The 24770-nt window shown below is 34.3% G+C and overlaps 1 protein-coding gene across 1 annotated transcript; it reads right to left on the reverse strand.

The window, feature by feature from the left end:
- Nucleotides 1-23385, reverse strand: LOC141558752 (cytochrome P450 2C23-like). The gene is made up of 9 exons (XM_074296431.1): nt 23181-23385; nt 17585-17747; nt 17138-17287; nt 16590-16750; nt 10493-10669; nt 5380-5521; nt 4033-4220; nt 1053-1194; nt 1-583 (listed from the first exon to the last, which is right to left on the reverse strand). The coding sequence occupies exons 1-9, from the start codon at nt 23358-23360 to the stop codon at nt 402-404; spliced, it is 1485 nt and encodes a 494-aa protein (XP_074152532.1). The 5' UTR covers nt 23361-23385; the 3' UTR covers nt 1-401.
- Between the last annotated feature and the right edge of the window lie 1385 nt (nt 23386-24770).

Below are 24770 nucleotides of genomic sequence, written 5' to 3' on the forward strand. Positions count from 1 at the left end.
TTATTTAAAATACAGCTTTTTTATTGCACCTTAAATTCACAAACAAAAGGTTTACAATACAAAATAAGATCATCCTTGAGTAAATTTTTAAAAGAAAATACAAACTAATATGCATTTAAGGGGCTATGTTTTACTGATTTTCCTCCACAGTGTAAAACTAGAATTGAGGGCAGATATTAATGAGAGTTGTACTTGAATATCTACAATGCAGCCCCCTCTTACATAATGTCATACAAAATACTATGAAAGTCTATCTTGTCTTTGAAAATTAAGAGTAATTTTAATCAATGGGTGGGAAACTTTTTTCCCCAAAAAAAAAATCCAGTCAAAAACATGAGAATATTGTGTTCAAAAGATGAAACCAGCTGATTAATTTTTCTCATTCAACTTTGCCTTTTACCTTAACGAGGAAGAAAGCATAGTTGGTAATGTGGTGGAACATTGGTGAACCCAACACGATGTGTTTTGATATTTATTTCATTTGGATCTCCAACTGATTTGAGAGTGAAATTCTGTAGAATGGTGGTAAAGAACAAAAACAATTCCATCCTTGCCAGGCCCTCTCCAAGACAAGATCGTTTTCCTGGAAAAAAAAATTCTACTTAAAATTTGACATGGAATATTACAGTATCAGCTAACGTGTAACAGACCCAATTGGACTAGGACAACAATGGATGAAAAGAGAAGGATGCAGATGAGCAGAAATGGTGAGAAATATTATTATGAATTACAGTTCAGTCATTAATGATCATTAGGAACAAGAAGAAATTCTATTTTCACACCATTCTTCCCACAATGAGCCCTTATACAGTAGATCATGCAATCTAGTGATGGTTTCATTAAATAAAGGATCAACCACAAGGCTAAGATCTGGTGAAAGATGTTAGAAAAAGCCAGGCCATAGGAATACTAGAAAAGAAAATGTGTCTTATGCCACAGTGATGTATCCTTAGAAGAACTATAAGGAGATAGCTCAGACAGAGGAGGGTGAGAAGGGGAACAGGATTCTCCCCTTAGAGTGAGAAGTACAAATGGGAAGGATTTCTTTTTACCAATGGAAAAAGGCAGGAAGTAGTCACTTTTTTTGAATTTTCCATTCTTATCCAGAAAGTGCTTGGGATCAAACTGGTCAGAGTTGGGAAATGCTTTGTTGTCATACAAGATCGGGGAGAGTATTGGGAAGATTGTTGTGCCCTAGAGGGAAAAAATTCCAGGGGAAAGTCAGTTGTTACTATGAATATCCTTGCTATGCCAATCCCAAGAATCTTATATGATACTCTAATATCTCTAATAAAAAATGCATACTTCTTTGTGTATTGTATAGACTAGAATATCCTAATATCCTACTACATGATTCTACTGTAGCTTTTTAGATTGTTTCCCATTATTGTTCACCTCATGCCTTTCTTGGGATTCCTGCTAAAATGATCCTTAAGTTTGACTTTGTCTGAGATCAGTAATTACTAGCCCTACTTTTTTTTCAATAAATTCTATTCCTGAACCTTCCAATTGCATTTGTGTCTATCACTTATTTCCTATCCTTGCTAACTCTTCTACTTTAATTCTGATCCTTAACTTGCCTTGCAACTTAACCTTTCCCCACTCATTGATCCATAGCTTATCTTCTGATACCTTTTCTCTCCCTCTTTATACCATTTCCATTAATATAAACACTCTTCTGCACCCTATCTTATCCTATGACATCCTTTCCTTCCCTTTCTTTTCCTTCCCCATTAATCTACACACTTTGTCCCACTACATACCTTTCCTCTTATCCTATGCCTTCCCTGCTTATTTCTTTATAGATTTTAGAGGGTGTTCTCTATTTAATCCATTCCCAAGGTGAGAAGGTTTTCAGAACTACAAGGTCTCCTCTACCATCTAATGCCTCTACTTCCTCTGCACCTTTTTATTCATATAGTATAATTAATATTTTTACCTTTTCCTGGACAATTTTCTTTTTAGAGTCAGTTCATGCTCAGTTTTGTCCCATTCCTTCTTTTTAACTACCAAATTACTGATGTTAATTTTAGACGTGGGGCTTATATTTCCATGTATAAAATATAAACAGTTTGTCATTATGAAGTCCCTGGAAATTAGTCTTTGATGTTGACTCTTATATGCTAAATTTTCTGTTAAGTTTAGATTTACTTAAGATAAAATCTTGAAAATCTTATGTGTTCATTGAATCTCCAGGTTTTTTTAAGTTCAATATTATGCTTAGTTTTGCTGGATATTATTTTTGACTGTAGATCCTCTTCTTTTGATTATCAACATATAATCTTCCAGGACCTGCTGATAAATCCTATGCAGTTCTAATTGTAGCTCCAAGATACCTGAATTATTTTTTCTCTGTTCTTCTGTGCCCCTGTGCTCCCCACTTGCTGTTTCTTTTTACACTTTACACTAGGTAAGCCTTTCATTGGATCTTCATAGGTTGTCCCTGTTCTGCCCCAAATTTTATTTGTTTGTTTTTTTTTACTGGTCTCAATTTGTGCTGGAACACAATTTAATTTTGTTAATGGGAGAAATCTGAAGAGCTTCAAATTTTCTGACCCATTCTCGTCATTTTTTCAGAATCCTCCCCATTTATATATGTTTATACCTGGAGTCTTGTAAAAATTTCTTGGGCAAAAAGAAGTCGTGAGTGGAAAAAGTTTAAGAAGCTTTGGTCATTCCTTCATGTCTACACCTGCTGCCTATATGACTCTGGGCAGAATATGGAAATTGCCAGTACCCCACGAAATGTTTAAAGCCTCTAGAATCAAACCAGATTTTTTGCTAAGAAAACTTCTTCAGTATAAAGTCACTCTGCCTATCAAATCACAGTTTGGTTTGAAGGAAAGAAAAAATACTTTACGTGAACTTTTCTGGGCCAAGTTGTGCTCCCTTCAGGAGAAGTTAAGGTCCTTAAAAGTCCAACACCCTTTTATTCTTATCTGGTGTCAACAGTATTTGGCCCAATATTTCTAACATAGTAGGTTTTTACTGAAGCCGTGATGATTTGTACTGCACAATGCATTCAATGGGGGTATATTAAATGTGAAATTTGAAGGAACAAGTTTTTCTTCTTTCCTTAATGGTTATGCTGAGCCAGTGATAGGAAACTTCATTCTAATTCAAGTTAATTCAATCAATATTTATTTAATAATATTAGAAAGCAGTATTGATGAGTCAGCACCCAGAGTCTACTCAAAACTGCATATTTAGCTAAGGAATATGGAGCAATAAAACCTCTTATATCTTATTCCTTATTTGTTTCCTATAAAACCTCAACCTGACTTCTTATTTGTAAAAGTTACATCCTGGCTTCTTACCTTTATCCTTCCCTAAATAATAACACCTTTCTTCCTTTAGCTCCTTCCTGATCTTTCTTACTCTCTTTTACATTTTACAATCTTGTAGCTGTTGACCTGATAGCTGAAACCCCCAATTTTTGTATATGATGCTCTTCTAAACACTTTCTAATAGCAAGACTCTCAGAGACTAGTCTCTATATATGGCATTAATAAAGTCTTTTGTGACTACAGGAGAATCTCTTTGAATTTCTTCAAACTATGAACCATGACTCATACACTTAAGTATTTTGCTAAAAACCTAAGTTCTAATCTCAACTACAACAATTTTAATGACCTTGGAAGTTATTTGATCTGAAACTCCATATCTCCACCTGTACAATGGGACACTATGTAAATAATATTCACATTCACTTCACATCTAGTAAAAGAAAATGAAACAAACAAAAATTAAACTTCAGCAATCTAATTCTATGATTTTCTCTATACATTTTCCTCCTGGAGAATTGCTGTGGTGAATGAGATTCAGGGAGTACCAAAAGAAGTATACATTTTCCCCTCGTTCTCCATTCAGCACTACATCTAAAGTAGCTATATGGGAGAAAAAAGACTTCCTTACTGGGAAATTCTTGTGAAATCATGACAATAGGACTTGATTTTTTTCTGTTTAAAATGAGATCATTAGGCCAGAAGATCTCTTCAAACCCAAGAGTCCATTCCCCCATAGACTGCTTACCTTGGGAAGGACATACTGTTGAAGCTGTATGTCCCGGGTCACTTCATGGGGCAGGTTCAAAGGTATGAGGTCAATGAATCTTTGCACTTCGTGTATCACAGCATCCATATAGGGCATATCTTGTCTGTCCTTTATGGAAGGAACTCTATTACGTCCAATCACACGATCAATTTCCTCATGAATTTTTGCTACAGGGACAAAAATAGGAATAACCATTGAATTTCCTGATCTCTTGAGAATGTCTAACACAGCCTGTGTGGATATCTGCCTGATCATATGACCTAAGATGATTCTCAGATATATTCAATGTCTTCCTTCTACTCAATCAAGGATTTGAAGGCTTTTGCAGCAGTAATGAGATAATTCTCAATGTCTTAGTGGATAGGCTATAGGAAGAACTTGTTTACATTCCTTTTACATTTTGTACATTCCTCTTGAGGCACCATCAGTGTAAAGTCTTATTTTCCTCATCTGAAAAATGAGGATCAAAAAGTATGTATTGTCTAAGGTTCCTCAAAATCTATTATGCTGTAATTTGTAAAATGGAAGTAATAACTTCATCTCCCTAAGAGGGCATCATATGACATAATATGTTGAGTAATTTATAAACCTTACATCCTTTATATTGATGACAGTTATAATTCTCAAAGAAAAGTAGATGTCTTCATTTGAATCTGATAGTGATGATTTAGATTTAGACCATTCCCCAGGTATGTACCTCCACTCCTGTATCAATAGTCTAAGTTACTGAGGCAAAGAATCTCTACTTTAGAAATGATAGATTTTCACCTAGGATCAACCATACTTGAATAGGAATCCCGTTTCTAATAAAATGAACAAAGAGTCATCCTGCCTTTGCTTGAGAAACTCTAGAAGGGAGAACTCATTACTTGTAGGGCAGGTGAATGGGCTTTGGGAGAACTTTTACAGTTGGCAAGTCTTTTTTCACATGAAGTCTCCATTTATTTGTAACTTTTATCATGGTTCATGCTTCTGTCTCTTTGGATCCAATAGAACCAGCACTGGTAAAATGTAAGTTGTTGGAAGAAAGCGGGTCTTTCATTTGAGTCTTTGTGTCCTAAGCAAAGAATTGAGGGTACACAGTAGGAGCTTTATATGTCTATTAAATTGAATTAAATTCCCCACGAAAGACCTTCACATAATTAAATAATAAGTTTTGTCCAAATGTTCTTTTTTAAAAAAAAATATGCTACTGTCTGATCTATTGCTGCTCTGTGTGAGAGTCAAGCAAATCTAAAAGGTAGAACTATAAGACCAGCTCCTCAGCAAGGTATAGGGTTGAGAAAATAAGCTTGGTCTGCAAGAATGGCAATTTTCGTACTTTACCTTGGATCTCAGGATGTTTCAAAATGAGTAACAGGCCATATCTTAGAGTACTGCTGGTTGTCTCTGTTCCTGCAGCAAATAAGTCAGCTGCAGTCATTGTTAGATTCTCCAAATCAAATTGAGACTGGGGATTATCTTTTTCCTAAAGGAGAGGTGCAAAATAGATGTAATAATGAGCAGCAGGGAAACTTATAGTAACTATATAAAGTACAAAATGTTTGTCCTAGAAACTCCCCATCTCAAAAGACTAGAATATTCCTAATGTTCTAGGGCCTTCATACAAATATAGGTTTGCCCTTCCCAGGTGACCTTCTTCCATCCACCAATTTGGCATATAGGATAGAGTGCCAACCTTGAATCAGGAAGACCTGGATTAAATTTAAGCATCAGTTGAAAGGCGAGTCCAAAGGAAAAACACTGACTTTCCTTGGGCCTCAGTTTCCTCATATGTAACATGAAAGAGTTGGATAACATTCAGCTCTCTATTATCTACGATACATATGATATGGAGAGGCCCTGATCAAGTTCTTCACTTAATACCATTTATTATTATTTATATTTATTTTATATTTATATTATATTTATCATTATTAATATTATTATATTAACCTGAAAAGTGATCCCTCATGCTGATATTTTTACCAAAAAGCAAAGCAACATTTTGATAAGAAGAATAGCAACATGAAGAAGAGGAAATTTCAGATTTTCAGAATGAGAAGCTTAGAGAAAAAAATTGTGGTGGAGAATACAAAATTTCAAATTTTGTAGGCAAAAATCAATTTCATCTATTGAATTTTATTCAATCAATCAAATACTGGACATTGAATCAGAACGACCTAAATAAAAACCCAGCTTCAAACATTTCTAGCTTTATGATCTTGAGCAAGTTATTTCACCTTTGCCCAACACCATTTTCTCATTTCTAAAATGATTAAACACTCCTATGGTTGCTGTGATGCTCAAGTGAGATAATATTCTTTTCTTCTGAGGCAATTAGGGTTAAATGACTTGCCCAGGGTCACACAGTTAGGAAGTTAAGCATTTGAATCTAGATTTGAACTCAGGTCCTCCTGAATTCAGGGCTGATGCTCTATCCACTGCATCACCTAGCTGTCCCAAGTGAGAGAATATTCTTAAAGTCCTTTGAAATTTCTGAAGCGTGATATAAATCCTATAGTTATTTTTATTAAAATTATTCACAAATAGAAAATAATTAAAAGAAGAAAAAAGGATAAAGAGTGTACTGAAATAGCAGGTCACAGAATTTAAAAGATAATTTCCAAACATATGATGAATAGATTATTTTAATCTGAAACCAACATATTTGGTCATAGAAAATAGAGAAATTTTGACACAAAATGTAGTGACAACACAAGTTAAAGTGATCTTGAAGCTAGAAATGAAGAAATAAATAAAGATATATATATATATTAGAAATATAGAATTAATTTAAAAACCTGAATATCATCAATAAAGAAAAGAATACAGAACTGTTAAAAACCAGACAAGAAAGAAAGAAAGAAAGAAAGAAAGAAAGAAAGAAAGAAAGAAAGAAAGAAAGAAAGAAAGAAAGAAAGAAAGAAAGAGAGAGAAAGAGAGGGAGGGAGGGAAGGAGGGAAGGGAGGGAGGAGGGAAGGGAGGGAGGAGGGAAGGAAGAAAGAGAAAGGAAGGAAGGAAGGAAGAAAGAAAGAAAGAAAGAAAGAAAGAAAGAAAGAAAGAAAGAAAGAAAGAAAGAAAGAAAGAAAGAAAGAAAGAAAGAAAGAAAGAAAGAAAGAAAGAAAGAAAGAAAGAAAGAAAGAAAGAAAGAAAGAAAGAAAGAAAGAAAAAGAAAGAAAGAAAAAGAAAGAAAGAAAGAAAGAAAAAGAAACAAAGAAAGAAACAAAGAAAGAAAAAGAAAGAAAGAAAGAAAGAAAAAGAAACAAAGAAAGAAAGAAAGAAAGAAAGAAAGAAAGAAAGAAAGAAAGAAAGAAAGAAAAAGAAAGAAAGAAAGAAAGAAAGAAAGAAAGAAAGAAAGAAAGAAAGAAAGAAAGAAAGAAAGAAAGAAAGAAAGAAAGAAAGAAAGAAAGAAAGAGAGAGAGAGAGAGAGAGAGAGAGAGAGAGAGAGAGGGAGGGAGGGAAGGAGGGAAGGGAGGGAGGAGGGAAGGGAGGGAGGAGGGAAGGAAGAAAGAGAAAGGAAGGAAGGAACGAAGGAAGGAACGAAGGAAGGAAGGAAGGAAGGAGCACCAAGTTCAACAGCGTCAAACATTATATCTTCAACAGTAAACAAGTATTCTGAGCTATGAAAACTCAGCTCTTTGCCTACTAAGGGGAGGAAATTTGAATAAGTCAAGACTACTATTTCTCTCTAAGACTTGCTTTCTCTCTAAGAAATCCAAGAAGAAATTAGAAAATAAAATCGAAATAAAAAGCACATTGGGTTATGGTATTAAATAAGTAATCCTTCAAAGATGAGTTTAAACCTGCAAAAATATGAATTTACAGCCATCAATATTGAAAAATGAACAATTTTAAAGATTTTTGAACTCATATAATTACAATTATTAATTATATGTAAAAGAACTAATGAAGAATGCTATCTGCTTTCTAAAAGAGAGAATTGATGAACCAGGGCAAAATAACATATTTTGGGACATGGTCAATATAAAATTGATTATGCTTGTGTATTAACAAGGATTTTTTTATCTTTTCTTCACTAGGTTAGAGGAAATAAATATCTGATTTTAAAGGATGGCCTTATAGAAAAAAGGACATATTTTAGATATTTCTAAAAATAAATATGAACATGAGACAAGTATTTGACTTGGAAAACTTCAAACCAGAAAAACATGAGGTAACTAAAAACAATAATGAGAAAAGATTAAGTGATGGAATTAATACACCTATACTTTTATGTCAATTTAACATTATTTTTTAAAAATCTACCATTGTCTCAGAGCTACCAGAAAATAAACAAGGGAAATGATTAAAGAGGTAAAAGAAAGAAAGTGTCTAAATATCTAGGGAGAGGATAAAAAGAGAGTTTAAGGATAGTTTTATTTGAAACTGGAAGAAAGTTTCTAGTGAACATTCAGTGACCTATGCTGGGTTTATACTGTTTAATATTGTTTATAAGTATGTTAAATCAATAAACAAATATGTAAGAAATATCTTTTACATGTCAAGCAGAATACTAGGTAGTGGCGATATAAAAGCAAATGATAAATATGACAGTCTCTACGTTCTAGGAGTTTACATTCTACTGAATGTAGTATTTAGTATATTTAAATATAAGTATATATGGAATCAATAAAAAATAAACACACTAAGTTTGGGATAGGATACTTACAATAAAAGAAATAAGGTAGGGCTGCTTGGAGGAGGTAGCAAGGGAGCTAAGCATGGGAAGATATTAGATCTGTTAAGAACTGAGGAAAGAGAGAGAGCGTTCCAAGCATGGTGGCCAGACCATATAAAGGCAAAGAAACAAAAAATGGAATACTGTGTACAGGGAACAAGAAGGCCACATTAACTGTAACATACAGTTAGTGAGATGGGAAAAAAATGAGTAAACAACCTAGAAAGAGAAGCTAGAGGCAGATTTTGAAGGACTTTAAATGTCAAACAGATGAGTTTGTGTTTGTCTTCAGAGCCTTGAAACTTCCTGATCATGGGAGTGACCCAGTGAGTCTTGTACTTTATTATGCTAACTTTGCAGATTTCTGGGAGGAAAATGGATTGAGGGTCTTGATGTCTGAAGAACTCGTAATAGAGAATTATCTTTGCTTGGGTGAAACATGATGTTGACTTGAACTAGGGAAGTTGTGTTGTCAATACAGAGATGAAAAAGTTCAAAATATTGCCATGATGGGGTTGGGGAGAAAGAACACATTTGCTCTCTCCTCCCCACCTCACCCACACATTATCATGAATTATTTGGACAGTTCAGATCATGTTCAGCACTGTTTTGCACTCCCACAGTTATTTATCCTTCTAGGGGATGTTTAATCCACTGGATTAATTTATAAAATAAGGAAGTCATAAGTATGAATCAAGTATCCACTATGTAGATAAGCACCTTACAAACATTATCTCATTTGATCTTTACATTGGCCATAGGAGGCAGATGTTATTGTTATATCCATCTTATAGTTGGAGAAATGGAGGCAAGCAGTGGTGAAATAACTTGCTCAGCTTTATACTTCTATAAAGTCTTTGACTCCAGATTTGTACCCATGTCTGACTGCAGGGTCACTACTCTTTCCATACCATGACTTAACTTCTTCTTCAGTCTGAGTGGAACAATGTAGGACTGGAAGATAGATAAGGATTAATTGGAATTTTGGATTAAGGATGGCAATGCTGGGTAAATTTTCCATGGGGGAGAGTTTGAGAAACTATAAGTTCTATATTTGTTTTCTTAATTCATTTGTAGATTTCTGGAAGGCTTCTGAACTTTTATGGGAGCTAGTTAGCTAGCATTTATAATGACAACTAGTATGTGCAAAATGTTTTAAGGTTAACAACTTACTTTCAAAACATAATATTTTATTTATATAACCATTCTGGGAGATAAATTAAATTATGCTCTTTTTACAAATGAGAAAATTGAGGCAGATAGTGGTACCATGATTTGCCCAGGGTTACACAGATAGGAAGTGTCTGAAGTTGATTTTTTGACTCCATGTCTTGCTCTGCACCCTATTTCTGGTATTTAGAACTTACAATGTATGAATGCATATTATCTCTCTCATTAGACTGTAAGCTTCTTGAAGAAAAGGGATATTTATTGTTTCTTTTTTTCTTGTTTTTTGACACTTAGAAAGTACCTGGAACACAGTAAATATTTAGTAATTGATTGCTATTATCATTCTCAAATACACCATACTTCTGTAAACAGGAAAGCCCATATCAGCAGCTCATCACCCAACAAAGCAGAACTAATCCAATCTCATTTTCTATATATGAAATTCAGATAGGGGACAAGATCAGATCAAACAAAGCCTAGGTACTAGAAAGCCAATGGCATCCTTAGGGAACTTAGACTCTCTCTGATGTCACCAAAAAAGTGGACTCTAAGAATCCCTGAAATATCATCTTTACTCAATATACAAGGTGCTTACCCCATGGATCTTACCTGGTGCATTTTAGAAAGGTAGCAGTCAATGTAGTCTTGAGGGTTATTGAGGTCCACTGTCTTTTGATGTTCCTTTACTCTTTCCAAAACAAAACGTTTCATTTCTTCAATATTTTTAAAAATTATTTTATGTTCTCCAGGAAGGTATCTTCTAAACGCTGGTAAAAAGTTGTAGAACTACAATCCCAAATCCCAAACCAAATAAATACATGTGAGTTTACTGCCATGAAGAAACAACTAAATTTCTCTTATATTTTATTCAAAGGCATTGGATTTATTTTTAAATTTAGCTAAACTTTCCATTAACAAAATGTATTTTCACTCTCATCTTCACTATACATTGGGGGAGGAAAAAGGACAAAATCCTTGAAACAAATATAATCAAGCAAAACAAATCCCCACATTGACAACAGCCAGGAACTCGTATAACATTCTACATCTTGAATCTTTCCTTTCTCTATCCTGAGGTAGGAAGGATGATTTATTGTGCTTCTTCTGGAATCATTGTGAGTCCTTGCAATAACAGATTTCTTTAATCTTGCATGGTATTTGACCTTCCAGTGTTTTTGTTATTTTAGAAATTGATTCTGGCTCACTTTGTTGTCGTTCTTCAGTTATTTCAATCATGTGACTTTTTGTGACTCATTTGGTATTTTCTAGGCAAAGATACTGGAGTGGTTTGTGATTTACTTCTCCAGCTCATTTTACAGAATCAGAGTTAAGTGACTTGTCCAGGGTCACATAGTTAGTAAGTGTCTCAAGTCAAATTTAAACTCAGGAAGATGACTTTAGGCTGTTAGAGTCTATCCACTTTAGAGTGGATAGCACTCTCACCACTTTGCCACATAGCTACCTGCTTTTCTTGACATCTATTTATAAAGTCTTTCTAGGTCTGATTTTTCACAACATAGTAAAATTTCATTACGTTTATAAACCATAATTTGTTTTAACTACTCCCCAGCTGCTGAATAGTTCCTTAGTTTCTAGTTATTTATAGCCATAAAATAAACCTGCTTTCAATATTTTACATATAGTTTTCAATTGTAAATATTTTCTTTTTTAAAGATTCTTTTTTGAGTAGTGGTCAAGTACTAATATTGATGATTCAGAGGATTTACATTACTTCTTTGAGAGGGATAGATACAAATTGCTTTCCAGATTACCTGAACCTATTCACAGATACACCAAGAGTATGTCATTGTGCTGGTTTTCCCACAGTGCCTCCAAATTGTATTATTTACCTTTGTTTAAATGCATTTTGAGACATTTGGAAGAAGAAGTCAGACATTGTCCACATTATTTAATGTCACAATTTTGTGTCAACTTCTAAAATGATATAAACTAACAAAATATTTTTAAAGGCATACATTCAGGAAAGACTGAGTGTTAAGTTTTGAAAGATGGGGAGTTTCTAGCTGCCATCAAAGACATAATATCCTAGTTAGAGCAAGGCAAGTTTCAGGGTTTTACACAAGAAAAATAAGGAAGTCAAAATCCATTAGCCTCATTAAAATTCAGAGAGAAACAATTTCATTTGTCTGCCTGAAATAAGCATGGAGCAGAAAAAGAAACCTGGCTAGAAGACAATGTTTCTTTCTCCTTCAGAGATGGGATGTTGGCATAGTACAATGCTGCCAAGTTCTACTATGGGTGGCAATAAGGATTGGGGCAGGGTGGCGGGGCGGGGGGGAGCAGGGGGGGCAGGGGGGAGAGGGGGAGAGAGGAACAATTAATCAGACACTTCAGAAAAAGAAAAGATCTGCCCATCAGGGAAAGCTCAGCACTTGAAGTAAGAGGAAGAGAAAGATTCTCTTTAGAGCAGAAAGTATAAAATTTACTTCTTTGCTTTTGTTTTTCAGTTAATAAATATCATTTCTCTATGGCCCTTGAATTTAAAATTTCTTAATACTACTATAACAAATATGAATATTCCAAGAAAATAAAATTCCCACATTGTCTTTATCCATAAATATGTCTCATTCCGCATATTCAATTTGTCACCTCTTTATTAAAAAAAGGATAGCATATTTCATCATGGGTCCTCTGTAATCAGTATTAGTCACAACATTGATAAGTCATTGTCTTTTAAAGTTTTTTTTGTTTGCTTGTTTTATAACATTGTTGCCATAGAATAAAATTATCTCCTTTTTTTGCCTTTTTTTTTTTTCTCATTTCACCCTGTATAAGTTTATACATTTCTTCCTAGGCTTCTTCTTTCATAAAATAGAATTCCACTAAATTAATATAATAATTTTTCAATCATTTCCAAATTGATTTGAATCCCTTCATTTTCCAGTTACCATAATAAAAAAGTTACTATAAATATTTTTGTAAATATGAATCTTTTCTTTTTCTGATGTTTAAAGTTTAATACCAAGAGCATACAATTTAGTGACTTATAAGGCACACTTCCAAATAACTTTCTAGAATGACTACACTAATGCTATATTTATATGCCACCTTTTTCTGCACCAATATTTATCCTTTTGTCCTTTTATCATCTTTTCTAAATGAAAGTAATATTTGTTTTACTTTCTCTAATTATTAATTATTTGTAACCATTGTTAATATAACTGTTTGTACTTGAATGTCTTCCTTTGAGAAATACTTGTTCATATCCATTGTCCATTTATCAGTTGGAAAATGGCTACAATAAATTTGAATTCCTAATAAATCTTGTCATTATTATTTTTATCAGAAAAATTGTTGCAAATTTTTTCACCAAGTAACTGTTTCCCTTCTTATTATAGCAGCATTCATTTTCTTTGTGCCAACAATTTTCAATTTTGCCTATCGAAATTGTTCCTTTTATCTTCTGTGGTTCTCTGAATCATTGTTTTAACATGAACTCTTCATATTCATACATCCAGAAGATAATTTCTTCCTTGTAATTCTAAGTTGTATGTGCAATAGTATTTTTACTCTTTACTTCATTTACAACATTTACTTTTATGTCGTGTATAATATGAAGTTAATTTTTATATATGAGGTATGAGCTGTAGGTCATAACCACTTTTTTCCAGAATATTTCCTAGTTTCTACAGGACTTTTTGTCAAACAGAGATTCCCAAACCAAAATAGCTATGGGCTTTTTTGTTTGTTTGTTTATTAACCATGAGGCTTCCAGATTAGCTTGTTTCTATACACAACATACCCCTCATCAACTTCACTGATATATTTCTCTATTCTTACATTTAAAACAGATTATTTTGAGATTTGGTAGGTTCACTTCTTCCTCCATCTTTCCCATGATTTTTCCTTTTAAAAGAGATTCTTGACATTTTGTCCTACAGATGAATTTTATTATTTTTTCTAACTTTAAAGGTAAACTTTAAAGTTGTATGATATTACATAAGTAAATAAATTGATGTAATATTAGAATTTTTGTATTAGTTCAACCAACCTATAAATAATTACAATTCATTTTGTTATTTAGGTCAGTCTTTATTTCCATATAAGAGAACTTTGTTTTATTAAAAATGTTCCTATGTGCATGTTGGTAAGTTGATTCCAAGTATTTTTATGTTTCATACCTTTTAATGAAATTTCTTTTTCTATATTTTCCTGTTTAGTTTTATTGAGAACATATAGAAATACTGATGAGTAATATGAATTTATTTTACATCTAGTGACTTTGCTGAAGTTACTAAATGAAAAGCCAGTTTGGGTGTAAGCAGTAATTGATAAATTTCCTCCTGAAGTTTTCCTGTTATACCTAGTTCTAGCATGGACATGATTCTGGATTGTCAAAGGATCTAGAAGCTTTTAACACTGTGGAAAGACTTGCAAGAGAAGCTAGGGCATATTCTTAGTATTTTGTGTGTATGAGAGGGGAAAGGAATCAGTAAAATGAGCTTTCTCATCATAAGTTAAACTAAATAAATTGTGTTGATGAATTACTAATTCATTAAGTACAATTCAATGAATACTGTAGAGTAATAATAATATAGAGCAGAATGTTAGGTATTAAGGAAGTTTCTAAAAGATACAATCCTTGTTGACATGAAGTTCATATTTTAGAAGAGGAATAAGATGAACAAAGAGAGTGCTTAAACAAATAATACATAATTGGTGCAACAGAATGATGCATATAAAATCCAATGGGAGATCTTGGAGCACAAGATTATTGCTAATTGCAGGCAACAAGATGGGCTTAATGAAGTAGGTGGCATTTGAGTTGGACTTTAATGGATAGGTAGAAATTCAACAGACAGAGGGAACCTGAAAAATACTTAAGGAATAGGGGAAAGGGTAGACAAAACCACAATGCCAAAGAAGAACAAGGTCTGACTGTAGGACAGAAAATAGTCATAAAGTAAATGAAAAAGAGTAGTATGTGGATCAAGCAGGAAAGTTAAGGTGATGAAATATTTGGAGGGTTTGGAATGACAGACATATTGGATATTGTTTTCTACTACTTGCGAAAGCCAAGTTTGTTTATCTCTATACCCCAAACAAGATATTTTTAACCTCCAGGTGGCAATGATAGTTATCAGATAAAAAGGAAACGGGTGCTGAGTGAAGAGAAGGATAGTCTCTGGTTCCTATAAAATTGAAGAAGGAAACTAAGATAATCACTTCATAAAATTGTAACCACTCATTCCCCTTGCCAAGACTGAGAAAGCTTTCCCTGATCTTGGTGCTGAAAAAGACTTAGAGATGTTAAAAATTCATCTTCCTAAGATTAATTAATGTATTTTTATTAAAATGATTTATTAAAAAGATCAATGGATTTGGAGTCAGAGATCTGGGTCAATATGCATGCCTTGTGATATATTAAGATCAACTCAGGTAAATCATGGCATGGCTTTGTATCTCAGTTTCCTCCTCTCTACAGTAATAATCAGAACAACAATAAAAATTAGTATTAATATATATTTGTATAAGCCCAAAGTGTCTACATATATTAGCTCATTAGAGTCACTTAACAACTTCAGGAAGTAGGTGCTACTATTATCTCCATTTTACAAATAAGAAACTGAGGATGAGAGAGGTGAAAAGACTTTCCAAGGACTATACAATGCTTAAGTATTCATTGTAGATTTTAAACTCATTCCTCCAGACTTCAATTCTAGTCCTGTATTTATTAAATCCCTTTCTGTCTCTAAATCCTATTATCTTGTGATCCTTTAATACAAAGAGCAGTCAAAGGAATAGCCCTCCTGGGCACTTAGGAATAGGGAGCTATTTTGCACAAATCCCAAGAGTTTCATGAATCCTTTCAAATTATCCCTAAATTGGCAAATATCTCAAAACTAATATGTCCAGTGCTATACTATGGAATATTACGCTATAAGCAGAATATTATGTTCTTGTTCAAAAGAAGCTGATATTCGAGGTAAGGGAAAATATACTTTGAATAGTCAAGATAAAAATGAGACAAAGTATTTAATTAATTCAATTCAATTCACATTAGGTTAATGAAATACATCAAACATTTATTCAATGTTCTCTAGAAAGCAAGTTCTGTGCTAGGCTATGGTGTAGTCTTTGTCCTCAAAAATGCTTAAATTCTACCAGAGAAGGATTCTATTAAAGTATGTATTTCATGCTGTAAGTAGTTTTCTGGACTGGATGAGGATCCTTAGTTCTGATTTCAATGAATGAGAGCTTTGGTCATAAGAAAAGACACATTTCCCTCCATTGTAGAAGTTCGACCAGAAAACCCCTGGAATCAGTGAAGGCTGGTGGCCTAAATGACTTTTCCCCTTAGCCTTGACCAGATGTCCTTCCTCTTCTCTCTAGAATGGCCTATTCTTTGCTGTTAACTCTTTTCTTGACCATATCTATGAACATTATTTAATTTGGGATACCTCAGGGTCCAAACAGATTTTTCTCCCTTTAACTTGAACTTTTGTATGACCTAGAACTAGTTCAGATGCCTACTAGAAACAGAAAATCTACCTACAATTTTCCTTGAGAACCAAAGATATCACATGATGTTAACAGCCTTGAGTACATGGTATATGAATGTGAGTGTATAAGTATGCTCATGGATGTTGGGGACCTTGCTAAGAGATGAGAGCCTATGATATACCAGTTATGTTTTTAAAACTCAGCAATCAACAACTGAATAAGAAGACACCTTTGTTCTTACCTGTGACCATGGTTTGTTAAACAAATGAAAATTTTCATTTAATAAGTTCATCAGATATAGAAATTTCTCATTATTATACTTGAATCGATCACGGAAGAGGATAGAACAGATCACATTGCAGGGGGCACAGCCAAGGATGAATGTGGGATCAGTGGGCTGACCTAACATGGAAAAAAAAGATACCAAAAAAGAAAAAAAAAAGTTACCAAAGGAGGAAAAGAGCACCTTGAATAGAAATGTTTCCAATCAGGTGGCATCTGGGTATCTTTTCCATTCACACCTGGGTATGGTTCTTATTTCCTTTCAGGCTACTGATTATTATTCTCCTGAACAATTTCTTTTATTGTTTAAGAGGAGGCTAGATAAGCTTATAATGCCTGAGTATAAGAAAAAAAAGAAGGGAGTTCTTTGACCTAGCAGGGTGATAATCTTTGAGTGGATCAAAGCAAAGATTTTTAGAATGGTACCCAAAGCAAGACGCATTTAGCACCAGGGATGGATGAGTAATTGGCTCCCACACGACCAGGATGAAAGAACTGAAAACCAACCCTTTGTTTTCCTGAGCTCCTCCACCAGGCATTGAGCTTCTTCTTGAACTCTCTCTTCAATGCTTCTTTTCCCCATCCCAAAGTTCCTTAGGGTCATAAGGGAAAATCTACGCATTTGTTTCCACTTCTCTCCATGACTGAAAACAACTCCTAGAAAAAGAAAAAGAACAGGACATTGGTCATTCTAAGATTGGAGGTGGTGGAGGGCACCTCCATTGTGTGCAAGATGGCTGTTCATTGATCAAGTTTAATTTTATTCAATTCAAACCAAAATGCAATGCAGAATGGGAGGTATCAGATACCATCCACATGAAGATCTTGTTCTACATACTGGGACTAGAACAACAAAAATAAGACCACTAACTTTACTCCAGAGAGGTATATTCTACCAGATATGATCTGTCATATATCTTGCTTTTCTGTGACTCTTGAATAAATAAAAATTACCATTTCCTTTGGATATCTCTTCAAATATTGGTATATTTCCTCTCTCCATAAAAATCTCTCCTTGATCAAGTAGAGCTTCCTTAGTAATGTTATATCCATGTAGCACTACAACACGCTGAGTTCCAATATAAACAGTATATATAGGGCCATATTTTTCAGCCAGCTGTGAAAAGAATGTTAAAAATAGAATGAAGTTCAGGATGAAACATTAGAAAAGTTGGAATTTATCCCAACAACTGCTCCATAATATGTCAGATGCATGTGTATATATGCGTACCTATGTGTGCATGACACCATATATAGTTAATGAATTCTAAATATTCAAAGGCATAAGCCATGGGACAACAAAGCAATGCTCTTATTTAGTTTACTTCTTGAGAACTTCTGCAATTATATGGTACAGTATTTTCTCTTATGAATACCTATCTAATGTAAAGACATTGAAAAAAGGGCCTGAGGTCAATATTGGTATATGATTCAAGGAAAAAAACTGACCATATGTTAGGGCATAAAAACCTCACAATAAAATGCTGACAAGCAGAAATATTAAAAGCTTCCTTTTCAGATAATGATGCAATAAAAATTACTTGTAATAAAGGGCCATGGAAAAATAGACCAAAACTTCATTAGAAACTAAATCTAGTCCTAAAGAATGGGCGAGTCAAATAACAAATCATAGCAACAATTGATAATTTCATGCAAGAGAATGGCAATAAAGAGACAATGTACCAAAACTTATGGAATGCAGCCAAAACAATTCTTAGAGAAAATTTTACATCTCTAGATGCTTACATGAATAAAGTAGAGAAAGAGGAGATCAATTAATTGGGAATGCAACTTAAAACCCCCAATTAAATATCAAATTAGAAATTCTGAAAATCAAAGGAGAAATTAATAAAATTGAAAGTAAGAAAATTATTGAACTAATACATAAAATTAAGAATTTATTTTATGAAAAATAAAAACAAAATAGATTGATCTTTGGTTAATTTGATTTTTTTTTTTAAAAAAGGAAAGAAAAGAAAAAACAAATTACCTACATCAAAAATGAAAAGGGCGAACTTATCACCAATAAGGAAGAAATTAGAGCAATAATCAGTAGCTATTTTGCCCAAGTTAATGTTAATAAATCTGACAGTCTAAAAGAAATGGATGGATATTTACAAAAACATGAATGGTCCAGATTAAAAGAATAATAAATAAAATACTTAAATAACCCCATTTTGTGAAAAAGAAATTGAACAAGCTATCAATGAACTCTCTAAGAAAAAAATTTCCAGTGCCAGATGGATTTACAAGTGAATTCTACTAAATATTTTAAAAACAATCACTTCCAATATTATGTAAACTATTTGAAAAAAAATATGGAAAAGTCCTGTCAAATTCATTTTATGACACAGATATAGAGCTGATACCTAAAAGAGGAAAAGCCAAAACAGATAAAGAAAATGATAGAGCAGTTCCCTAAGGAATATTGATGCAAAAATCTTAAATAAAATATTAGCAATGAAATTATAGCAAGGTATTGGCAATCTATTATGGTATGATTAAGTGGGATTTACACCAGGAATTCAGAGATGGTTCAATATCAGGAAAATTATTAGTATGATTTATAATAATATCAAGAAAAAAATTAATAGAAATCATATGATTATCTCAATAGATGCAAAAAATTTGACAAAATACAACATTCATTCTTCATAAAAACACTAGAGAGCATAGAAATAAATGAAGTTTTCTTAAAAATGATAAGTAGCATCTATCTAAAACCTTAGGAAACATATGTCATGGGAAGAAGCTGGAAGCATTCCCAATAAGATCAGAGGTGAAACAAGGATGCCCATTATTACCATTACTACATTGTACTAGAAATGTTAGCTTTACCAATAAGGGGAAAAAAGAAATTGAAGGAATTAGGGTAGGCAATAGGGAAACAAAACTATTACTTTTTACAAATGATAAGATGGTATATTTAAAGAATCCTAGAGGATCAACTATAAAATTACTTGAAGTAATTAAAAATGTTAGCAAAGTTGTAGGACATAAAATAAACCCATATAAAACATGCACATTTCTATATATTATTAGCAAAGCCCACCAGCAAGAGATAGAAAGAGAAATCCAATTTAAAATAACAGTAGACAATATAAAGTATTTGGGAGTCTACCTGTTGAGGCAAAGTCAGAATCTATATGAACACAATTACAAAACACTTTCCACACAAATAGAAATTGCCATATCTTATGTTGTCCTGTCTGTGACTCCTCCATACTTGAATTGAGCTTTCTGTATGCTCCAATATTTTCTCTTTGAACTGGGAGTTCCAGAATTTGGCTATAATATTCCTGGGAGTTTTCATTTTGGGATCTTTTTCAGGAGGTCATTGGTGGATTCTTTCAACTTCTATTTTACCTTCTGGTTCTAAAATATCAGGACAGCATTCTTGGATAAATTTTTGAAAGATAATGTCTAGGCTCTTTTAAATCATGGCTTTCAGTTAGCCCACTAATTTTTAAATTATATCTCCTGAATCTTTTTTTCGAGGTCAATTGTTTATCCAGTGAGATATTTCACATTGTTCTCTATTTTTCTTTCTTTTGGTTTTGTTTTATTCTTTCTTGATTTTCCATAAAGCCATTAGTTTTCATTTGCTCAATTCTAATTTTTAAGGAATTATTTTCCTCAGTCAGTTTTTATGCCTTATTTTTCATTTGGCCAATTTTGCCTTTTAAGACATCTTTCTCTTTATTGGCTTTTTTGTATTTCATTTTACATCATTCTTGTTTTTCTTCCCAATTTTTCCTCTACCTTTAGTATTTGATTTTCAAAATTCTTTTTGAGCTCTTCTGTGGCCTGAAACAAATTCTTACTTTTCTTGGAGATTTTGTAAATTGACTCTTTGACTTTGTTTCCTTCTGAATGTGAGTATTGATCTTCCATGTCATCATAGTAACTTTTTATGGACAGAATCTTTTTCTGTTTTTGCTCATTTTCTCAGCCTACCACTTGACTTTGTTGGAGGGTTCAACATTCTAAGCTTCAGCAGGTTTTGTGTACTTCTTTTCAGAAATCCTTCTAAGAACCTGTAAGCTTTAAGTTCTTTCAAAGTGGTATGACCTAAGGAGAAATTCTTCTGCCTGTTCTCTCATCTGTGAGCAACCACAATTATTCTTTTCTGCCCTGGAACTGTGAGGAGTGTCCTTAATCCACTGTGACTGCAAACTATTTTACTAGTATTGCTCTTTGCCTTGGCATTGTGAACCAGGACTGGATCCTGGATATGAGTATGGGCTAAGCAAGAGATTCTTACCTCAGTGCTAGCAAAGAAATTCTTGTAATCTCCTTCTGATCAACTATTCAACTCCCTTCCCATCTGGGATGTGAATCCATTACTGATTCAAAGGCTCCAAGACCTTCTCCCAGCTTGTTGGGGGCAGTGGTATGCCAATTCTTCCTGCCCAACACTGTGCTACTCTCTCATCCAAGTGCAACAAATATTTCCTGATGACCTTCTAAGTCATCTTTGGTGTCTGTGGGCTGTGAAACCACCACTGTTGCCACTAATCACCCTGAGGGCTGTTGATGGTTTTCTGGAGCTGGGGCTGTGCTAACCCATCCTGTGCTGGGCAGCATTCCACTCCCACCCTGGAGTTTCTTTTAAGTTCTCTTCAATTGGAAATTTACTTCATACCACATTTTTGCATGTTCTGATGCTCTAGAATTTGTTTAGTCATTATTTAAAGATATTTGGATGAGTTCAGGGGAGAACTTGGGTGAAACCCTGCCTCTGCTCTGCTATTTTTGCTTCCTCAAATGGATTTCTTGAACACACCTCCATCAACACTGATTTACAGCCATGAATATATATTTTACTTTTCATAATTACCTATATGTTATATGTACTTACAATTAGCTATGGCCAGGCCTAGTAGATTATATCTTCATGTCTCCCACTTCCATTCCATCTTATCTGTTCAGATAATTACTGATCCAATTAAGACCCTCTCTCTCTATCTTTGTTTAAACTAGTAGAAAAGTATAATAGAATAGTATAATAAGACTTTTGAGAAAGGCACCCAACTAGTTAACTTAATAAGTCATGCTGAGGGGAGAAAATGATGAAATTGACAGGCAAATCAAACTACCACCAATTTCCCTTGGAAAGTAAGAGAGACAGCCCAGAACTGTTACTCAAGAGCCTTTCATGTCAATGACTCCTCTCCTAAGACCATTGAATCTACTTTCAGTCCAGTTCAAACAGTCATCTTTAAAATGAGTAGCAATCATTGTGGAGGAAGGCCCCACCTTCCACACCACCACCATTGCTAAATACTAAACAATTGTCTCTGGCAAGTAAATAAGCCCAAGATTCCTGGGAGTGGCAACCCAGCCCTTCAGACCACTGTTCCTATTTCAGTGCCAGCCTCCCTCAACATCAACCCTAATCAGGAACCTCTTGCCAATTTCTCCTTTAGGTGCTGAAGCCTCAGGTACTGAACAGTAAAAAAGAAAAATTTGATTATCAAAGTCCATGGCACTGTTCAATTGTTCATCATCAGAAAAGATGATTTTTATCAATGTGCTCCATTTAACATTAACAAATTTTGCTAATTTGCCCCAAAAACCACAAATGCGTTTCCAACTGACATGCTGCTGAAAGCTCTTATTCTGTGTTATCTCCAAAATACTGAGCATATAGTAGGTACGTAATAAATTCTATTTTCATCCATTTTTTTTAATGACCTCCAAGTTCAATCCCCTGCTTCTAGTAGTTCTTTGCAATGAAAAGTTGTCACATCTAACAACTCAATATCTCTGTGGCACAGCTCTGACCACTTCATTCCTCTACTCAAAAGTCTGCAGGGGCTCCCTACTGCCTCCCTTACTTGGTACTAAAATGTCTCTATAAATCCAACCTAACTGTCCAGATTTAGTTTGTATTACATCACAACCTTTACCTTCTTGTCCAACTGCACTGCTAAGATTGTTATATTATCACCCAACTCCTTGGCCTTGATTGTCTCCCATGCCTCAAATTCATTCCCACCCTCTCTTCCAATCCAAATCTGTTACTTCCTCTTACATTAGGTGTTCTCATCTATTTGAAACTTGTTTGGGATTCCCCAATTACAAGTGTTTTCTCTATCCTCCAATTACCTCCCACTTCCTTATCTATGAAGTTATTGAATCCCTCTAGTAGAACATAAACTTCTAAAGGACAAGAACAATTTCCTTTCAAGTAGAGATTCTTTTATACACTATAGGTTTTTCTCCTGTGCCTGGAACATAGTAGGTACCAAAGAATTTCTCATTAATTGAATGATTTATTTTTGCCTTTGTATCCCCAGAGCCTATGGTGTGTTACACATGCTAAACATTTAGTCTTGTTGAATTTCTTCTGCCATTATCAAAGTTTTGACAAAACAATCAATGCATGTCTAACATCATTGCCAATTGAGATATAATTCATAGAATCCTTAATTCACATCTTCTGTAAATCATCATGAGCCCTAATTCAATTATTCATTTTAAGCTTTTGTATCTCCCCTTACAACCCAATCATCTAGGGTCCAAAACCCAAATCCAGCCCCTTTACCTGTGAGAATGATTCAGTGATGTTCTTTAAATCTAATTGCAGGATATTGCCAAGAAATGGAAGAGGAATAGGACCTGGTGGGAACTTCTCCCTTTTGAATCCTTGGTTCCATAGGAAAAAAAAGATCAGGAAAAGGACACAAGCCAAGAGGGCAGTAGTGTTGAGTCCCCAAAGATCCATTGCACTGAAAGATGGTCCTACCGCTCTCCGAGATTCTGGATCAGATGTCAGACTTTTATAATCATTGGTAAAAAATAAGGGGTGGGATTGCCCAGCCAATAACTTGATAGTTCTTTTAGACAAACAGGATTAGTTTTCTATTAACCAAGCAAACAAGTGGATTAAAGAAATATAGGCAGATTTCTTGCTTTGGAATCTATTCCTGACCCAAAATTGAATAGGGAAAGTTGGGGTAGGGAAGAGTCATGAACTGTTAACAATAAAATCTAAGCTGGCCTATTTTGAGCTGAGGAGAGAGCAATTATACAAATTCAGCTTGTTTATGGAGTCCAGATACCAGGATCCTGCAGACTTGACATCACATCAAATGGGGTTAGGTGCTGTCTTCTTATCTCTTAAGCTACATAGAGTTTAAGTGACTTCTTAACCATGATTGTTCTTTCTTCTCCACCTTGAAAAATGTTCTACACAAAAGAACAAAGCCCTTTCTTACTCTTCTTGATTACCTTTGGTGTCCCCAATATTCTTACATTACAAAATGTCTTCCATCCCATGATTTTTTAGATTTTGCCTTTTCTAAGCTAATATCAGTCCCTGATGATACTCACCATCCAATCATCCTTGCTACTCATCTACTAATGACACTTCGAGTAGAGGATGAGCCTACTTCTCTCATTGATCTCTGTGGATTACCTATTCCATTCTAACTTGGAGAATAACCACAAATCTTTGAGACTGTGATGATATTGTTACTCTTTGCAGTCTTCCCCTTTGGATTGATATGGAACACATTTCTCTGTTTCTAATGATCCTTGCTTTCATGTCGGGTGCAAAATTCTGAGCATCTCCTTGGAATGTATGCAATGCCCTGTTAAGGACCATGCCTAAGTGAAGGGGCAGGTCAATGCTCTGAGAGCCTGTGCAGCTGTGGATCATAACACTTGAAGGAGTTGCAAAGCAGCCTTTGGCATAGGTGTTCCTTGTGGATTGGGAATGAAATAAATTGGAGGCAAGAGGGAAGAGGGAAGACAGACAATGAAACTAACTCTCAGTGGAGAGGTCAGAGAACACAACTGCCTCTCAGTCTCTTTGTATCATCATCATCCTCTCACAGGAAGAGATTCATTCTACAGGTCTGAGTTAGACCTCCAGCAGCCACTGGCAGGTGGTTCCTGTATCACAACATTGCCCTATGCTTAACTTATGATCATTAAAGTTCCAAAGGTAACATAATGTGCCATCAATGATCAGCACATGAAGAGCACATCAAAAAGGGCTGTATGCATTTGTGTAGGATCTCAGTTAGTCACTATTCATTTATCAAATTCTCTTCCATTCATAGAAAACCCATCATCTGTGAAGTTTGTCTACAGATGCTATTCTACTAGAGCCTCTTGCTCTGTTGAAACA

The sequence above is a fragment of the Sminthopsis crassicaudata genome, chromosome 2 (assembly GCF_048593235.1).
Source record: "Sminthopsis crassicaudata isolate SCR6 chromosome 2, ASM4859323v1, whole genome shotgun sequence".
NCBI lineage: Eukaryota > Metazoa > Chordata > Mammalia > Dasyuromorphia > Dasyuridae > Sminthopsis > Sminthopsis crassicaudata.